The 17,289-nt window shown below is 40.1% G+C and overlaps 1 protein-coding gene across 1 annotated transcript in view; it reads left to right on the top strand.

The window, feature by feature from the left end:
* Positions 1-1,301: 1,301 nt before the first annotated feature.
* The window catches only part of LOC137194583 (contactin-associated protein-like 4), a 120,507-nt gene continuing 104,519 nt past the window's right edge, over positions 1,302-17,289 (top strand). The window contains exon 1 of the mRNA XM_067606620.1: positions 1,302-1,653. Coding sequence (XP_067462721.1) covers positions 1,569-1,653 — 85 coding nt within the window. The 5' untranslated portion in view covers positions 1,302-1,568. The remainder of the gene's footprint in view (positions 1,654-17,289) is intronic.

Below are 17,289 nucleotides of genomic sequence, written 5' to 3'. Positions count from 1 at the left end.
CCTGTGACGAGTTGAGGGTGAGAACGTGTTGAGATAAGCAAGACCCAAAAAGGGAGTCGTATCAGTCCAGCGGTCCTATTTGTGTGGAGTTATCTGGTCTTTTGTCTGGTTTGTCTTCCTTTCTCTTGGAAATTAAAGAAAAGGAACAGGCTGTCCTCTACATCTGTAAACCCCAGAGATGGTTGTGCATGAAAATCCCAATAGAGCAGCAGTTTCTGAAATACCCATACCAGACACCAGGCACCAACAACCATGCTACGTTCAAAGTCACTTAAATCACCTTTCCTCCCCTTCTTTCTTCTTTCTGATGCTTGGTTTGAACTTCAGCAGATCTTCAACACGTCTAAATGCATTTGAGTTGCCACCAAGCGATTGGCTGATTAGATATTTACATCAACGAGCAGTTGAACAGGTGTACCTGGAAAAGTGGCCAGTGGGTCTATAATGTACTTCCTCTGCTATCTCTTCTGAAACACTCTGGACTCGTACTTCATAATTATGTTACTGTCACTCATATCTGTTCTGCACTACATCCACGTTCTACTGTATGTATCCTGTTCCTTAAAAGAGACTGTGCTCGATTCATGTTACCTTTTTCCATAATAAGGTGTCCATCCCCCAAAATATTTTGTACTGATTTGCCTTCATCAGGAAGGTAAATGATTTTGACTCGCTTGCACACCGTTCTGCATCTTACTGTGTATTCTCAAAATTAGAAACCGTTTCATATTTGATCAAAGTTGTCCTTTATTGCTGTAAATGCGACTGTATGTGTAGCCCTGCATGCTGTTTAATTGTGTGGCTTTTCTCAAATCTATTTTGGAATATTGGGTCTGTTTAACTGACTGTTTCCTCATATGTTTGTTTTATTCCTTGTTGGCATTGTTCCCTGTGGAACCTCTTTTCTCTCTTTGTTATTGTCTGACTCTGTTTTTAGGTAAAGCCAAAAGAGGTGATTTAACATTCAAGACACTCTTGACAAAATGCTGGATCCTCTGCAGAAAGTCAGTTTGAAATATCTGTAACTGATAGCTAACACTTGTGGTGTGGCTTTACAGATGCTAATGTCCTGTTGGTCGGTCCATCACTTTGGTCCGGACTGAAATATCTCTAAACAACTATCGAATGGACTTTTGTACATCCATTCATGATCCCTGGAGGATAAATCCCAATAACTTCCCCTCACTTTTCATCTTGGGTCATCAGCACATCAAAAATTTCAGTTATACAGTGAAATATCTCAACATCCAGAAGATGGACTGACACTTTTTTTTTTTTTTAAGACATCAGATGATCCACAACTGAATATTGCACGTGTGAATGTATGAGTGAGAGAGAGAGAGAGAGCCTGCGCGCATTTCAGTGTGACTCCAACCACAGAGCTGCTGAATGCCCGATAGAACAACAGACAGACTGCAAAGCAGACTTCATTGACCTCTCTCCTTCTCTCTCTCTCTCTCTGTCCCTCCCTGCTCTCTCCCCTCAATCGGGTTTGGGGAGATTTCTCTCGGAGCTGGAGAGGAGAGGTTGGCCGTCTCTCTCCTCCAGCAGCTTTCTTCAGCTTCATCATGGATCTGTGGACTAAAAGAGTCGCTGGGATTATCGCTCAGGTGGCCCTGCTTCTCTGCAGCTCGTACGGGACAACCGGAGAAGGTGAGCAGGCTGTGCGCTTTTTACTTCTCCCGGTGGAGACGCGAGCGCGAGTCCGGGCAATGCAGACCCGGAGAGGCGGCTTTAAACGGGGCTTCATACTTCTGTCATCCTAAAAAGAAAAAAGACAAGGGTTCTAGTAGATGAATACACAGATATTAAGTTGTTTATCTCATTTTTCTGTTGTATTATTTGGGAAATACAGGGCTTCTTTTCTCTTAAGGTTGTGGGATTTTACGCGTCTCTGTTGCGCATCAGCACTCGGCTGTAAAGGATATGTAAGGAGAGTTCAGGTGGTTTGACGTGAAAGAGGGTGATTTTATTTTCTGGTGTGTGCGAGAACTATAGGTCTGTTTTAAGAGGATAGGGTTTATAGCTCTGTGAATGCATATAGGCTAATTTAAAGCAGGGTTTTTTAGAAAGCAACTTTTCTGCGCCACGCCTCCTTTATTAACTTTATTATTTGTCGAGTTTTAATAGCTGTTTATTGACTCACAGGGTGAGAATGATTGGATTCTCTCCAGGGGAGCTTTTACACTGGACAGAAATGCGCCAAGACGTTTTCTTAGAGCCAGAAGAAACCTCTCACTGCCACTATTAGATTCCAGTTAATCCACTGTGCGCATAAAACAAGGTTATCTCTTTATTTTCTGGTTAATTTGGTGCTCATAACAGCATGATGAGCATCCTGGGGCTGAGCCACTGTGTGTTTGTCAGTGTGTTCACACACTCAGCTGGAGCGTAAAGGTGTGTGTGAGAGAAATCTATTGTATGCAGGTTAGAGAGATGAGCTTGGGACTGAGAGGTTGCTGATTCGATTCTGTGATCTTGGTGATTATGGGATGAATGAGGAACTATTTTTTTCTCCTTTTTAAGTGTTTAGTTATTTCATACCAATAAACTGTAGCATTAATGTGCAGTTTAACTCAGATTTGAATGTGCAGGCATTCCTGTAATCCTGCATGAGGAGGAGAGGAATCCAAGCAGAGAGATGGAGAGAAATGGGATGAAGCGAGGAGAAGAATGGAGAAGAATTGAGATGAATCTTAGTGCGTAATGAGACATGTTTGTATGTAATTGAAGCAGATGGCTATAAAAGTTATCCATCCCTCCAGGGTCTTATTCCTGAAACTACTTTATATGCCACCTGATCCTCTCTTTATTTCTTTTCTGTTTTTTTTTTTAATTTAATCTCTTCTGCATTTTTCTTTGCTCCCCTATCCTCTGTCATGTAACAACAACATCATCATCCCTGTCTTCATCCATTTTCCTCCCTTTCTGGCTCTCTCGCTAGTCCTTCTAGTCCTCTCTGTCTCTCTCACATCATCATGAAAATGATTTTTGTGAGCTTCACTTCTCCTCCTCTCAGCACACTTCTCTCTCTTTGCTGCCTCCTGTCTTTTTCTCTTTCGCTCCCCGCCCCTCTCTCACTTTCTCTTCTACCTGGATCTCTGCCCTCTCATAGAATCAGAAAGCTGTCGCTGTGTCTCTGGCTCCCTCTTTTACCTTCCTCCACCTGTTTTCTCTTCATTTCTCTCTTTGTGTCTGTCCTGCTGTTCTTTTCTTTCTCCCTGCATCTCCAGGTTATTTCTGATTCTCTCAGAGCCTTATCTCTGCTGCTGTTTCTACTTGGGCTCAATCCATAAGGGGTTTTGAAGACACGATCCAATGCTAATGCTTTGTTTCTCCTGGTTTCATTCTTGTCAGTGTGCATAAATAGCCTCTGAAAAAGATTTAAACCACCATGGAACACTAAAATATTCCCCTGTGAAGACCGGACTGATTAATATTTCAGGGTTTGCAGCTGTCTTAAACCAGGCTGATGACACCTGTTAACACAAGACAATCTTTGTAATATTTTTGAATTCAATGAGAAATAGAATTAAAGATTCTCTGCAGGTTTTACAGTCTGTTCTGCAGTGTCAGTCAGAGAGGAACCTCCAATATAACAGTCGGACAACACTGACTGATAAAAACTGAATATGTAAACCACTTGGGGGCACTCGGGGCAGCAGATACAAGCTGTAAACACGACATTTACATACTATCGCTTTTTAAGATGTCCACTTGGTGAATGTGAGTCCAATATTCAGCTCTGTTTTGGTCTCCAACAACTCCCAAGGGAAATAACTGGCTCTTTAGCTGCTAAATGCTCCACTACAGGCTAGTCACTAACTTCGTCTGTCTGCTGTTTAGTGTTGGGCAGGTAGCGTACAGTGATTTTGTGGCCTAAGGCGACGCAGGTGAAAGCTTACTCTCTCTCTCTCTCCCTCTCTCTCTCTCTCTCTCTCTCTCTCTCTCTGTTTATCTCGCCCGGCCTGACCCAGCAGCAAACTCGTCATGCACGGACAATAAACCACAGCAGCATAACAATTTAAGACTGCAGTTGAGGAGTCGTCTCAGCTGCAGGTTTCAGACTGAGCATCGCATCTCCTTTTCTCCTGCAGATGGTTCACTGTTCATTATGGACGCGGTGCTAAATGACAACAAAGTAGATATACATATTTTAACAGCCACAGATGGTGCACCAATGACTTGTTAGCCGGAGGAGAGCAGTGCTGGGGCTTACGTGATGTGATACAAGGAAGTTAGTGTGTGAAACAGCTTCCTGCAGGGCAGTAAAGTCACTGCGCCTTTAATTGCCATTTGATATTAACAGCATGATAGAGTCACTTTGTTTTAAGAAACAGTTTCTTACATAGAGATAGTGGAATGAAGGCAGGTTGGAGCAGTGTTTGCAGAGATCAGCCTGTAACTGAAAGGCCACAGGTTTTATTCCCATGGACACACATCAGCCATGTTTTTTTTCTGTCAAGGGGATTTGGAGAAAACTGACAAAAGCATTTCTAAAATATAAATAGCAAACATTTATTTTGTTGCCAGAAAGAGTGACTTCTATTTAATCTGCGTCATCAGGTTCCTTCAGGTGCCAATATTAAATGGTAAATTTCCTTGCATTTTTGGTTTTTAGTCCTATAGTCCTTACTAGCCAAACATAGATGTAAAGCAGAGACAAGCAGCAACTCCAGTGATGTAAACAACAGAGAGAATATTTGGCATTTTCAACCATTGACACTAAAATGAAGTTTGTCTGTTAGTCATTCGGCGTAAAAGAGCAAAGGCTTTTGTTGATAGTAGCAATTTTGCACTTATGTTCAAAAATCACACAGAAAGAAACCCATCGCAGGGAGCAAGAGAGACCAATTTTTGTAGCCAGAGCTGCAGAAAACGAGGACCAGAATCCAATGCAGCCTCGGGCCATGTTGTGTTCTGAATAAAGCGTGTGGTTGTCATTATAGATATGGTCCACAAACAAGTCAGCCAGCCTAAACTTGTTAGTATGTCCATACACTTTACTCTGTGATTGAAAACAACAAATTATCGGTCAACGTCTGGCTATTGTGAAAAAAAGAAAATTACTACAATGTTCTGAACATCACAAACTGATCAGATCTAGCAGCTTCAGAGAATCTCACAGGCTTTGACTTCTGCCGTTCTGCTGAGAGTTTTGCAGTTGTTTCCCGGCAACTACCTGCAGCTAAAGAGGGAAGGCTTTAGGAGATTTGACTGTAAATCTGTAAGACAGCAGGAAGTGAGCCAACTCCCACAAGCTGTCTAATGTAATCTACTGTATATATCCATAACTTGACGGAGAAATTATAGAATCATGTTTTCCTCTCTTTGAGAAGGTTTATGCACTTGGACAGCCATGGACCAAAGCTAATGAGTGTAAGGTTGCCAGTTTGAAAATGAATGTATTTATCCTGGAAAAGTATGAAGCTGGAGAGCACAAACTTTTGCAGGCCTTCCCTTAACAACTTTGGTATCAATAACAATAAAGTTTGCTCCATTATCCCTCAAACAGAACAGAGACTGTTGTTTTTCTTCTGTTACTGTATTGTTTATTAGTAGTCTGCTGTGTCTCTAATTGTGCCCTCAGAAAGTTTTGATCTCTTGTGAGTTATTTTGTTCTGCTTTATTTTGCTGTTTCCCCAAGCATAATGTTAGTAGGTGCAACACTGCCAATGTCTTTCTACATTAATTAGTGGATTATTTAATTAGTTTTGCTGTTAAGTTAGCCAGTTGTTTTTCCTCTACGGCCTTCAGAAATCCTCCTGATTATCGGACTAGTTCTGCTTCTGGATAATTTAACTGTTTCTTAAAGCATGAATTCAGTATGTTCAAGACATATCAAGTTGAGTTTATTCCACACTCTTGTTAATTGTTAACTGTGCTATGTAACTATACATGAAGGTCAATGTTGGTCTCATGCAATATTTAATATCTATCTATCATGACCTTGCGTATTCATAATAAAAGTACTTAAAAATGGATTTGATTTCAGCAGATACAAGTAAGATTTAATGAAATAAAATATGTAACACCTTTAGATACCCTTCAGCATGTGATGTTCAATCGGCAGCGCCAGAATGAGTTTTGAAGTGGGGGACGTCCGGCTTTGGATGACGTAATAGGCTAGTGAACTTTTTCACGTCAACTTCCTTTCAATCTCAGCCTAGCCTTCTGTTTTTGTACTACTAAAATACGGTAAGAAATGCATTCCCTCTTCTCATCAGGATACTCCCAGATCAAAATGGTGGCAGCTTTTTTTTTTTTTTTGCGAAATGATCCGCCAATGAGCAGCTAAAAAGGTTCAAAAGGAGCATCCTGGTTCCTGTTGGTATAGACTCTTATGTTTTTCACTGTGAGAGCTGTTGCACCATGACCAATAAACAAACCAATCAGTCAATATGTTTTTTAATAAGGTTTGAAAGGGAATCAAAATTCATACCCTATTAAAACATTATTTCATTACATCCAATATGCCTACTAACATACAAATAGACAGCACTGCAGCAGAGCGAGGTTTAGTCCTTTAGGCTTATTTTCCAAAGTACTGAGTGCACCTATCGCTCCCAAAGCAAAAGCTATTTAACACTTGGTTCATGTTCAAGTCATCAGGTACAACATGTTGGAGTAGGCTTACTGTAATACCCGGCTTAGTACCTGAAAGTGGGGAGACAAAAAGTCTCATTGCCCCCCCTTTTCCGGCACCAGTGTGTTCAACCCATTCTTGGTTAATATATTATGAAGTTCATAAATTTCATCTATTGTTAATAATTTCCTACATTTCCCAAAGATCCCAAAAGAACAAACCAGAACTCATTTTGTATTATATACAGCAGTGTAGCTGGAGAGAATGCTTCTCCTGTCTTGTAGGTGCATTGTATTCTGGTCTATCTATACTATGTAATGCAATATCATATTTTCTTAGACTTGGCTCTACAGATGGCACTTTTGCTCAGTTGGTTCACCACTTTGCTCCACACTGAAATATTTCAACAATTGATGGATTGAAATGTAATTTGGTACACACATTCATGATCCCCTTAGGATTGTTATGGAGAAACGCCAATCAACAGTCAACTCATCAGTGAAGAAAGTGTCCAGGAGCCTTTGATGTCTTATGCTGAGAATATTTATTGACCACTTGGTCAAGCGGAGAACAGAAACTTTATCAATCACCGTTGTCTACGCATGATGCCGTCTCTAATGCTCTGAGGATTCAGCTCTGACTTTGGTCTTAAACCCATACAGATCATCCCACAAATACTATACGCCCAGAAATGGTCAAACCCAATGCATCTACAATTACGAAAAATTAATCGATTGGTTCATTAGTTTCTAAACAAGGAACTGCACTTTACCTGTGTTAGTTCAGGTCACATTGCAGGGAGCCTCAGGTCACCATCAGCACATTCTGCTCTGGAGCCACTATTGTCTGATTTTGCCATTGGAATCTATGCAATCACCTATCTGTGGTGTCTAGGGAGTCGGGAAGTCACCTCCTCTGACCTTGGTAACCACGGCAACGCCGATTTACGCTTCTCCAAACATCACAGACAGCTGCTCTGAGTCTCAAGGAGAGGAGACAGTGTCTCCTTCAGCTTAAGATTTAGTGTTGCCCACTCTGTGACCTCAAGGCCCATGCAGTGTAACCCAATTCTTAACAATGATGAAACATAATGACTTTTCCTCTAGTGCCACCAGCAGGTCAATTTGACTTTGCCAGCGCTTCAGTTTATGACCAAATATCTGCAAAACTAATGACATTCTCATCAGCCACAATTTTGTTTTTAGTGTTGATTAGCAAATGCTAGCATGCTAAAATGCTAAAGTAAGATGGTGAACATGGTAAACATCATAGCTGCTAAACATCATCATGTTAGCATTGTCACTGTAAGTATATTATCCAGCAGATTTTAGCATTTAGCTCAAAGCACCGCTGTGCATAAATACAGCCTTACAGAGCGATTTGCATGGCTGAAGACTCTTTAGTCTTGTTAAAAAGAGCACTGTCTGTGTTGCTGTTGCTATGTAATAATTTTACTGTGATGGGGCTACATCAGTGGCTATATCTACCTCAAAACATCCCCATATCAAAATAAAGGCAAAATTCTGACAAATGGGCGATTTAGACATGAAAACATTTTATGAATCCATTGTTCTTTTGTTTAAAAATAGATGCAATTTGCAGTTTTAAAACCACGTTAAGCTCCAGAAGGTTATCTGCCATTGTACTGAACAGGAACAGGTGTGTGTGCATGTGTGTGTACGCTTGTGTGTGCGCGCATGTGTTTGTGTGTGTGTACATGCGTGTTACCCACTGTGTGGGTGTGTGTGCGTGTAATAAATGAATGTATGTTACTCTTCCCACTGTAGGTTTAAATTAATTAGATTGGCCCCGGGTGTTTTAAGCAAACATGAGGTGAAAGTTTATGTAAGCACATTAATATGAAGATGTAGCTGCCTGGAGTAAAAGAGACACATCTGACCTGCTGCTGAACACAGTAAATTGTTTCTGTGGAGGAGAAGACTTTTGCTCCTTTCAGGCTGAGGCTGGAAATTAAAAAGTATTCCCAGTATAAATGTTTCAACAGAAGATATACTGCACATTAAAGCTCCTCAGTGTGTACTTAAAGGAAGATGAGAGGAAAAATTAAAACAGAGAAGACAAGTGAGGCTGTTCGGAAAGTAAATAAAAAGAGAAGATTAGATTAAACTTCAATGATGGAAAATTGGGCTACGATTAAATGCATGAATGAAAGTTATGATAAAAATATAATTACGGATACATGAGGATATAAAAAAGAAACCCAAAGACTAAGAAATGTGCTGTCTCAAAGGAAATAGTTGTGGATTGAGGAGTATCTGGTAGTTAAAGTCATGACCCAAAGAGAAAGAAAAAATATACTACAGCTCTCTCAAACCAATAAGTTGTCCTCCAGCAATTTATTCATCATAGAGCCCACCTATTACATCATTCACTTAATAATCGGCCATGACTTCTCTCGACGCATCATTGTTTTAGTGCTCTGTGAGTGCCAGGGGCAAGGTCTGGCTAAAGCTGTTTATCAGAATGAATTGAAGGAGCTAAAATATGTCCTGAGAGGTTATGATGTTTTGGTTTCTTAATTCAAATTAACTCAGCAACTGTGCGGCATGTATACTTGTTTCAGTAAAGATCCCCACCAGACATGTATGAAGACATAAAAATACATGGAACAATAATGTGTGTAATCTGATATGATTTTTCAAGAAGAAAAGAATAACTACCACTTTAAAATCCTAAAAATGGCATCTACTCTGTATCCCTCATTAACAAAATCCAGAATCCTTACCTGTAGTGTTATTGATACAGCAATTTCAGATTTTCTACAAAGCACCAAATGGAAGTCTTATGCATGAAATCATTAAAATCTGGTATTGTTAGTCTTGTAAAAGGAGTTTCTTCAGATGGTGGGCAGCTATTCATCTCTGTAAAATCGTGAGACTCGATGGATTACTATGACGTGCAAAGTGGGGTCACATGACCAACAGATGCAGCCGAAGGCATCGGTAGGCTCATGTTCAGTGGCCTTGCTAACGTGGCTACTTGTACAAAAAGTCAATCAGTGGAAAAGTTGACAAAACAAATGTCCTTCAAATCTAAAATGTTGTAAAAGACTTAATATCAGAGAAAACTATAACATTTATTTATTAAAAATATGAAAGACACATGTAATGATTCCTTTGGAGTAGAGGGTTTTCATTTGTTTTTTTTCAGTGTACCATCTTAAATGGTATAATTTTTTTTTTTCTTTTTGCTGCTAGCCTTGCAAAGCTTCTATCAACTGTTCAAAATGTCTTCTTGGTGAAGTATCTGATAATGAAAGCACAGCTCAAACACAATGACAAAGTTAAAGTCAGCAAAAGTAATTTTCAATGATTTAATACCAAAATTAAACCACTTTAACTGTCTCTATGAAAACTCCTACATAACACTGAAGGTGTCAGACACACATCAAAACATTGTTGATTGGTTGCAGATTGTTTCCTATGTAAGTCCACCCACTGGAACCATTATGTGCACTGCTCATGTATTTGCATCAACACATCAGGATACAGCACTGTCCTATTTCATAAAGAATCATAAATAACCACGCATAAACATGTGTCAACACTCAAAAAAAAAACCCAGAAATTTTCATCACATTCACTGCCCTGGATCAGCAGTTCTTCTGTGTGGTGCACCCCGCTGGTGATCGACAAGATTCAATATTCAAGAAACTTTATTGTCTGTCACGTAGTGACAGAAATTCTGTCACACTCTGCCTGGACTGTGTGTGTTTTTTGGTCTTTTTGTGTTCTTTGGGGCTTCCTGGTTTGCACTTCTGTTTAGTCCTTCTGGTCTTGTGGGTTTTCTTGTTGTATTTGGGTGGTGGGTTTGGACTGCCTTTTGTTGTTTGGCCTGGTGTGTTGTGTACTTGGGTTTGGGTTCATGGTGGTTCTTGGACGGGTTGGTATGGGTTGTATTTGGAGTTTTGTGTTTTTTGGGTGTTGGTTTTTTTGCTGTGTTTCCCTTGTGCGTTCATGTGCTCCTCCTCACCTGCCCTGCATCACCCTCGTTAGCCCTGCCTTGCTTCCTGTGTTTCCCTCAGCCAATCACCCCCAGCCTGCCCTTGTGTCTCGTCACCTGTACCCCATTCCCTGATTAGTTTAGTCTGTATTAAGGTCTGGTTTTGAGTCTTTGTTGGATCATTTGTTTTGTTCAGCCTGTCCTGTCCTGTCCTGTCCTGTCCTGTCCTGTCCTGTCCTAACCACCTCGAGATTAAAGGTTTTCGTCTACCCTGCAATCTCTGCATACTGGTCTCTGCAAAATAGAAACAATAAACCAGTAAAAAAAACTACAGTAAAAACAAGTTATGAATGCTAACATCAATACTGTTAAAGAAAAAACACAAGTTAATGTGTGAATATTTGAATGTGTCTAGTGTGATTTATCTAGGGTGTTAATGGCTGAAGGGATGATGAACATTTTGAAAAGTGAGCTGGTAGTTAATAGCAAGCTAACCAGCCATGAGCAGCTGCTGTCAGACTCTCCATGTCCATGCTGGAAGTACAGAGCGTCCATTGGACCTTTGACAGTCACTAGAAGCACATTCATGGCCAAAGTTTCTGTGTGGTACCTGTGTTGTAGCTGAGCTAGTGGCTCTACTACGAGAGGCTCTCCGGTGTGTGTGTGATGATGTTACCGTCATCAGCCCTGAATATCTTTTAAAGCTCTGAATGTAGCACAGTTAGTTATCGGTGGGCCCATGTGTTATGTTTACTGCCACATAAAGGGAATAAACCTTTGGGTTACTTGCATAACCACGGTTCGCTGAGTAGCACGACATCACCTCTCTGCCGTCTTTTATCAGACTTGCTAACACAACCAGCAGCTGTGTGAGAGGCACAAACTGAGGCTACAGTTGGCGAGTATTCTGATATTTATACTTTATGCGGCATCTGATATACGAAATAGATTACGTCATGATTAGGAAGGGCCAGAGAACTTGACTGAACTGAATTTTCAAATCCAAGCAGACAGAAATAAGCTAATTTTGAGCAGAAAAAGTAAGCCATTTTTTACAAAAAATAGTGTAGTCTTGGAAAAAATCACCTGTATTAACATCATATGCCAACATAAACCTATGTGATTATGTGTACGGCATTAAAAAAACAATTTTATGTGTAGTTAACACTTGAAGCATATAGATTAAGCACATTAGTGCTAGTACTAGGGGTGGGCCCAAATCCAAATACGTTATTCAGCAAAGCACAAATAATAATAATAACAAATGGGTTTTTTACAAACATGTATTTCACACAAATATTTTAAAAAATATTTGTTTTCGGGAGGGAAAAAAAAACATGTCAAATACCAGTGCACAGGTTGGTTACATCGCTATCTCAGTCTCTCTCCTCTGCTCCGCTGTTACGTCCTCCAGCAGGTGTCAACGAGGGGAGTCACATCCACCTGTTATATGATGCATATTTCCTTATTTGGACATCACTCCCAGAGTTGGGGGTAGAGATTAAGAGATAAAGCAGAGCTACTGACAAGCGAAGTGCTTTTAAGGGATAACCTGTACCATAACCTGTTGTTCCACTTCTCCTTTCCACAAAGTTAGATTGTAAAAAAATTGGCAATAAATAAAAAGTGCAAAGCAAGAACTGCCTTTGAAGTTCTTCCCTACACATTACATGCTGTGCTGTCTCTGCATTATACTTTAATACCCTAAAATTAAAAGCATAATAAAAACAAAAACTGTATTTTTACACCTATTTCCACTTTTATTCAAATACAAATACAAATATAAATCATTTTGCTGCCTCAACAAATATAGATACAAATACAAATACTAGGCTCTCTGCACATCCCTAGCTAGCACTAGCTCAGCGAACCCTTTCAGTCACATGACCCTCACTTTATATGTCTCTAAAGTCTATAAGCCCCTTAGCAGATTGAGCTAGCTGAAGCTTGGAGTTACAACTATGAGTTGTCTACGGAGGTGCCCTCTTTCTCTTCATCTCCGGATCATGTTAGTTACCGATTGTGGTTAAAGTTAAGAGCAAAATGGGGTCAAGTTACGATCGATACCAGCTATGTTGATGCATAGCCTATCATTTATTCATAGAGTGTTATCTTCTCTAGCTGTGGCTCTGCAGTAGATGAAATGAAATGTTTTTTGTCTAGTAAGTCATTAATCATATTACTCATCACCCACACAGAAAGGATAGATGGTTGCACTCACTCTCCCAACTGTCATCTTCAGGTATGCTCTCTGTCTTGCTCTTTCCTTCTCTCTCTCTCTCTCTCTCTCTCTCTCTCTCAGTCTCATCATCTTTGTTGAGGTTTTTATCTCCCCTCTGAGCTGATATAGAGCCAGTGGAGTGTGTTCTATAATCATAGTCTAATGAGAGATAATCTGAAGAACACTAAATGACTTTAATACTAGCCTAATGACAGATAATACCGCCACACTCCTACTGTGAGTGTGTGTGTGTATGCTGATTTGCATTTTCACCCTTGTCCCTGAGTGTTTAAATGATGGTGGCTCACTGGTTCCTGTGAGTCACCAGTTTCCCAGTTTGGCCTCAAGGAGAGAAGTTTTAAACCCAAAGCTGTTATTAGTAGTCAGTTTACTTTCTGCCTGTGGTGAGAAAGAAAGGCGTGCTGCCTCCAAGTCAGTTGTTGAGTTTGAAAAGCCTTTTAGAAGTCAGATGTTTTGTTAGTTGATACGTACTGTTGGGGAAAGTTGAGGTGAAATTCATTTACATTCAGACAGGTTCTGATTTTTTTTCTTCCTGCCCTCCAATCAACAAAGGGGCAGAAATCACAGACAGGTGATCATGATTTCTTCGACTCAAGTCTTTGCACTAGTGTTTCTGATAATTACTTCAAGTTAAAGACAGCATTGTTTGGTTTTGAACGTACACCAGTTGATGTCAAATGAATTATTGAAACGCTGGGGGCTGAATGGCAAATCCAGAAGTGTTATTACTCATCCAATGATGGCTATTTGGTGCCTTCTTAAAGAGTTGGTTATTTAAGCTGTGGAGACTCCAGGGGAATATTAGGAGTGCTTGATTAAATCTCTGAGCTCATGAAGTATCCCTGGTCAAGAAAATGCTGAGGATGGTGTAAATTCAGCAGCTTATTTCAGGTATGGTGCAGCCCTGTCTCATGGGAATTTATTGCTTTTCAATGAGCTGGTTGTTTGCACTGAGAGGAAACCTTTGAATATAAACTATTGGGGGAATGTGGTGAAATTCCCTACAAACCTCCTGGTCCTCTATGATTCATGAGAGGGCAGAGCCAGGATGAGGGAAGAGGAAAGTAGCTGAGGATAAATCCCATCTCATATTTCTTCTTTAGTGTCATTTATGGAAATGTGTGCAGGCAAAGTGGAGCCATGAATAGGATCTGATGAAGTCAAGGTTACAGAACAAACAAGGAGCCACCAGTCATGAATCTGGATTTATTAACCCAGGAACAGGTAGTTAAGTGAGGAGCTGACAGAGAACTGCAGTCCACCCATTTGATATTACGACCTGCTGGACTGCTGTATTTGTTCAAGGCTGTCCCCCAGAAGAAGAACCGCTCCCAAAAAATGAAGCCATTCATCTCAGATGACTTGTTGTTACTTCAAATTCTGGATCTGCCTCCATCAGCAGAGGTTGAGTAGGGATGTGCAGAGAGCCCAGTATTTGTATATATTTAAAGAGACAGCACAATTATTTGTATTTGTATTTGAATAAAAGAGTAAATATGCTTAAAAATCCTGTTTTTGTTTTTATTATGCTTTTAATTTTAGAAAATTAAAGTGTTACAGTAAGTGTTCATGAATAAACTACCTTACAAAGGAGGTCCCCACAGCGGATCTCGAACTGGCATCTCCCAGATCATAGACGACTGAGCTAAAACTTTACTCATTGCCCCATTGCAGACAGATCTCTACCTATTAATACACCCATAACCCATGTAATCTTCATTTATTGCCAATTTTTTACAACCTAACTTTGTGGAAAGGAGAAGGGGAACAACAGATTATGGAGAGTCCATTGGAAGCATTTTGCAAGTGTCAGTAGCTCAGCTTTATCTCTAGGGGAAAACCCCCTACTCCAAGAGTGATGTCCAAATTAGGAAATGTGCGTCATGCAGCAGGTGGATGTGACTCCCCTCGTTGAGACCTGCTGATAGACAAAACAGCAGAGCAGAGGAGAGAGACTGAGATAGTAATGTAACCGACCTGTGCACTGGTATTTGACATGGGGTGTTTTTTCTTCCCGAAAACAAATAATTTTTAAAATATTTGTATGAAATAAATATTTGTAAAAAATATAAAAATTGCTGAATAACGTATTTGTATTCAGGCACACCCCTACTGTTGAGTGGGACGCCTTCTCAACAATCACCTTGCAGATTGTTTTCCCAGTTTCAGGTGTAAATTTTTCAAATTGTTTAAAAGTGTTTGTTCATACTTAAAAAAAATGTGCATCTGTGTAGATTTAGTTCAGTGTAGAGTTAGCAACAAGTCGTTGTTTGACCATGTGCACTCCAGAACGACACAGGAGCGTTTTCTAATCTGGCATCACTATCAGCAGTAATCGGCAGGACACCATTATCTGTCTTTGTTTTCCAAAAAATGTTACACATCACTGTTAAAAAGTAAGTTTTATGATATGTCAATGATCATTTTGTTAAGGTTAGAGAAACGTGTGGTGTAGTTTAAAGTTACTACTTCTTTAATGTTAGGCAACCTTTGTTGTCATGTAGCGTCATATGCATGTATGCATCGTAGTTAGGTTTTTAAACAAACTGTCCCAACTCATGATTGGAAATGTGACACTTGCGGGTGGCAACGGGAAACAAACAGCGGTCTCTTGTGGCAAAGTCCACTGTTAGGTTAGTTATATCTGTTTATGCACAGGTTAATATGTTAATTAGTGAGCTTCAAATGTGTTGATAGGCCTCTGCTTCCTCTTTTTATGCTAAATTAAGTTAATTGCCTCCTGGCTCTACCAACAAGATGAAATAAAACTAATTTATTTAAAATGACACAAAAATGGAAAGTAATGGTAAGGTGATAATGAAGTAACAAATAAAATAATGAGCAAGTAAAGATCATTTTCTAGTTACATGCCATTAAGCTCCTGATTCCAGGTTAATTAGGAACAATTTATTAATTTGACATTAGATTAAAGATTCACAGGCACCAGACTCAAAACCAGAGAAGAACTACTCATTAGACACTGGTTCATTAACATAGCATGTAGCAGTCTGCTCACAAGTAATTTATCACGATCTGTTATTGTTTATAATGACCTACCACTATAGCCACAAATTAAAGTGTCAGTAAAACAATGAGCATCACTATTAGTGCAAAAAATTTGCATTTATGCAAAAATACAGTGAGTACGACGAAGGCTAACTTGACACAATAGCCCTGAAGTGGGGTTGAACCTTGACTCGCTATTCACAGATGACACTTTTGCTGATATGATGTGGTATTCTTATTGGCCATCGTCATGAGTTATGTTAACTTCCTCCACTATAAAAGCAAACAATATGATTAAACTGTTTCTCTGTTCCCACATTTTGGAGTTGCTTTGACCCTCACATGATCTTGAGGCTACTAAAAATCAACTACATCAAGCCAGAGACAGGTAGTGTTGCTGAGCTTTGGAGACACAAACTGCTGTCACATGTTCATGTCCTTCCTGCATTAGAATAATAAGATTCACCTTGAAAATGTGCAAAGTGGCTGTTAAATAATTTACACATGAGCTGCGCATTATTGTCTAAAATTGTGTTATACCTTTTTTTTCAACATCATTGCATATACTGAATATCATTTCATACACCTCAGTCCAGGGCCCTAATGTGTCCTCATTACACACTAAAATAGATGCTGATCACAGCTTAATGTTGTCACTGCTGTGTATTTTATATGAAATCAGTACTGCGTGACCACAGGTCTGCAGCCTGCTGCTCTGTGGTGACTACTGATGAGAAGAAGCAGGGCCAGTCAGTTTGTATTAGAGAGGAGGAGATAGAGCGGAGTCAGTGGCCATTTAAGACGAAAGGGTAAGGCTGAATTTCAACACAAGAGACAGGGCTAAACCAGAGGTAAGCACTTAGAGGTGAAAGAGAGAAGGAGAGAAATGAAGATGAGGAGGATTGTAGAGAAGGTCATACAATATAAAGTGTGAGAGGATACATTTTAGGGGCCAGAGTCTGCATGCTGTTTGGTAACAGTATTCCCTCTGTGTTTCTCACAACTGCAGTGACATTTTCTACTGTCTTTCCCATTTTATCCCTCACTGACTTTGCTGTGTGTGTGTATGGGCTACCATCTGCTCTCCGGATGCACTGCCTTACATCTTTGAGATGATTTGACTTCATAAGATGAAGCAGGAGGTTGAGGAGGAGGGAAAGAGTAACAGTAAGGACAGCAGTGATGAAGGAAGGAAGGAAGGAAGGAGAGAGGTGGAAGGAATGAGGACATAAAAAGGAGACAAGTTGAGGGACAGCTGGAAAAGGATAAAGATTAGGTTAGTTGGGAGAGTAGAAGAGTCAATAGAGGTGAAGGAAGGAACAAGCAGTTTGAAAAAGAAGATACAGGAGGGATGAGGAGATAGTTTTGCTCGGAGTATTGAGCAGTTTCCCCCTGTCTGTTTCCCTGCACTGACACTCTCAACTGCCTCTACAATTTCACTCCCCGCTGGCTTTAGAGTGTGTGTGTGTGTGTGTGTGTGTGTGTGTTTGTT

This window comes from Thunnus thynnus, chromosome 12 (genome assembly GCF_963924715.1).
Source record: "Thunnus thynnus chromosome 12, fThuThy2.1, whole genome shotgun sequence".
In the NCBI taxonomy this organism is placed as follows: domain Eukaryota; kingdom Metazoa; phylum Chordata; class Actinopteri; order Scombriformes; family Scombridae; genus Thunnus; species Thunnus thynnus.
Note: the sequence above shows the minus strand (reverse complement) of the source record. Positions and strands in the feature narration are given on the sequence as shown.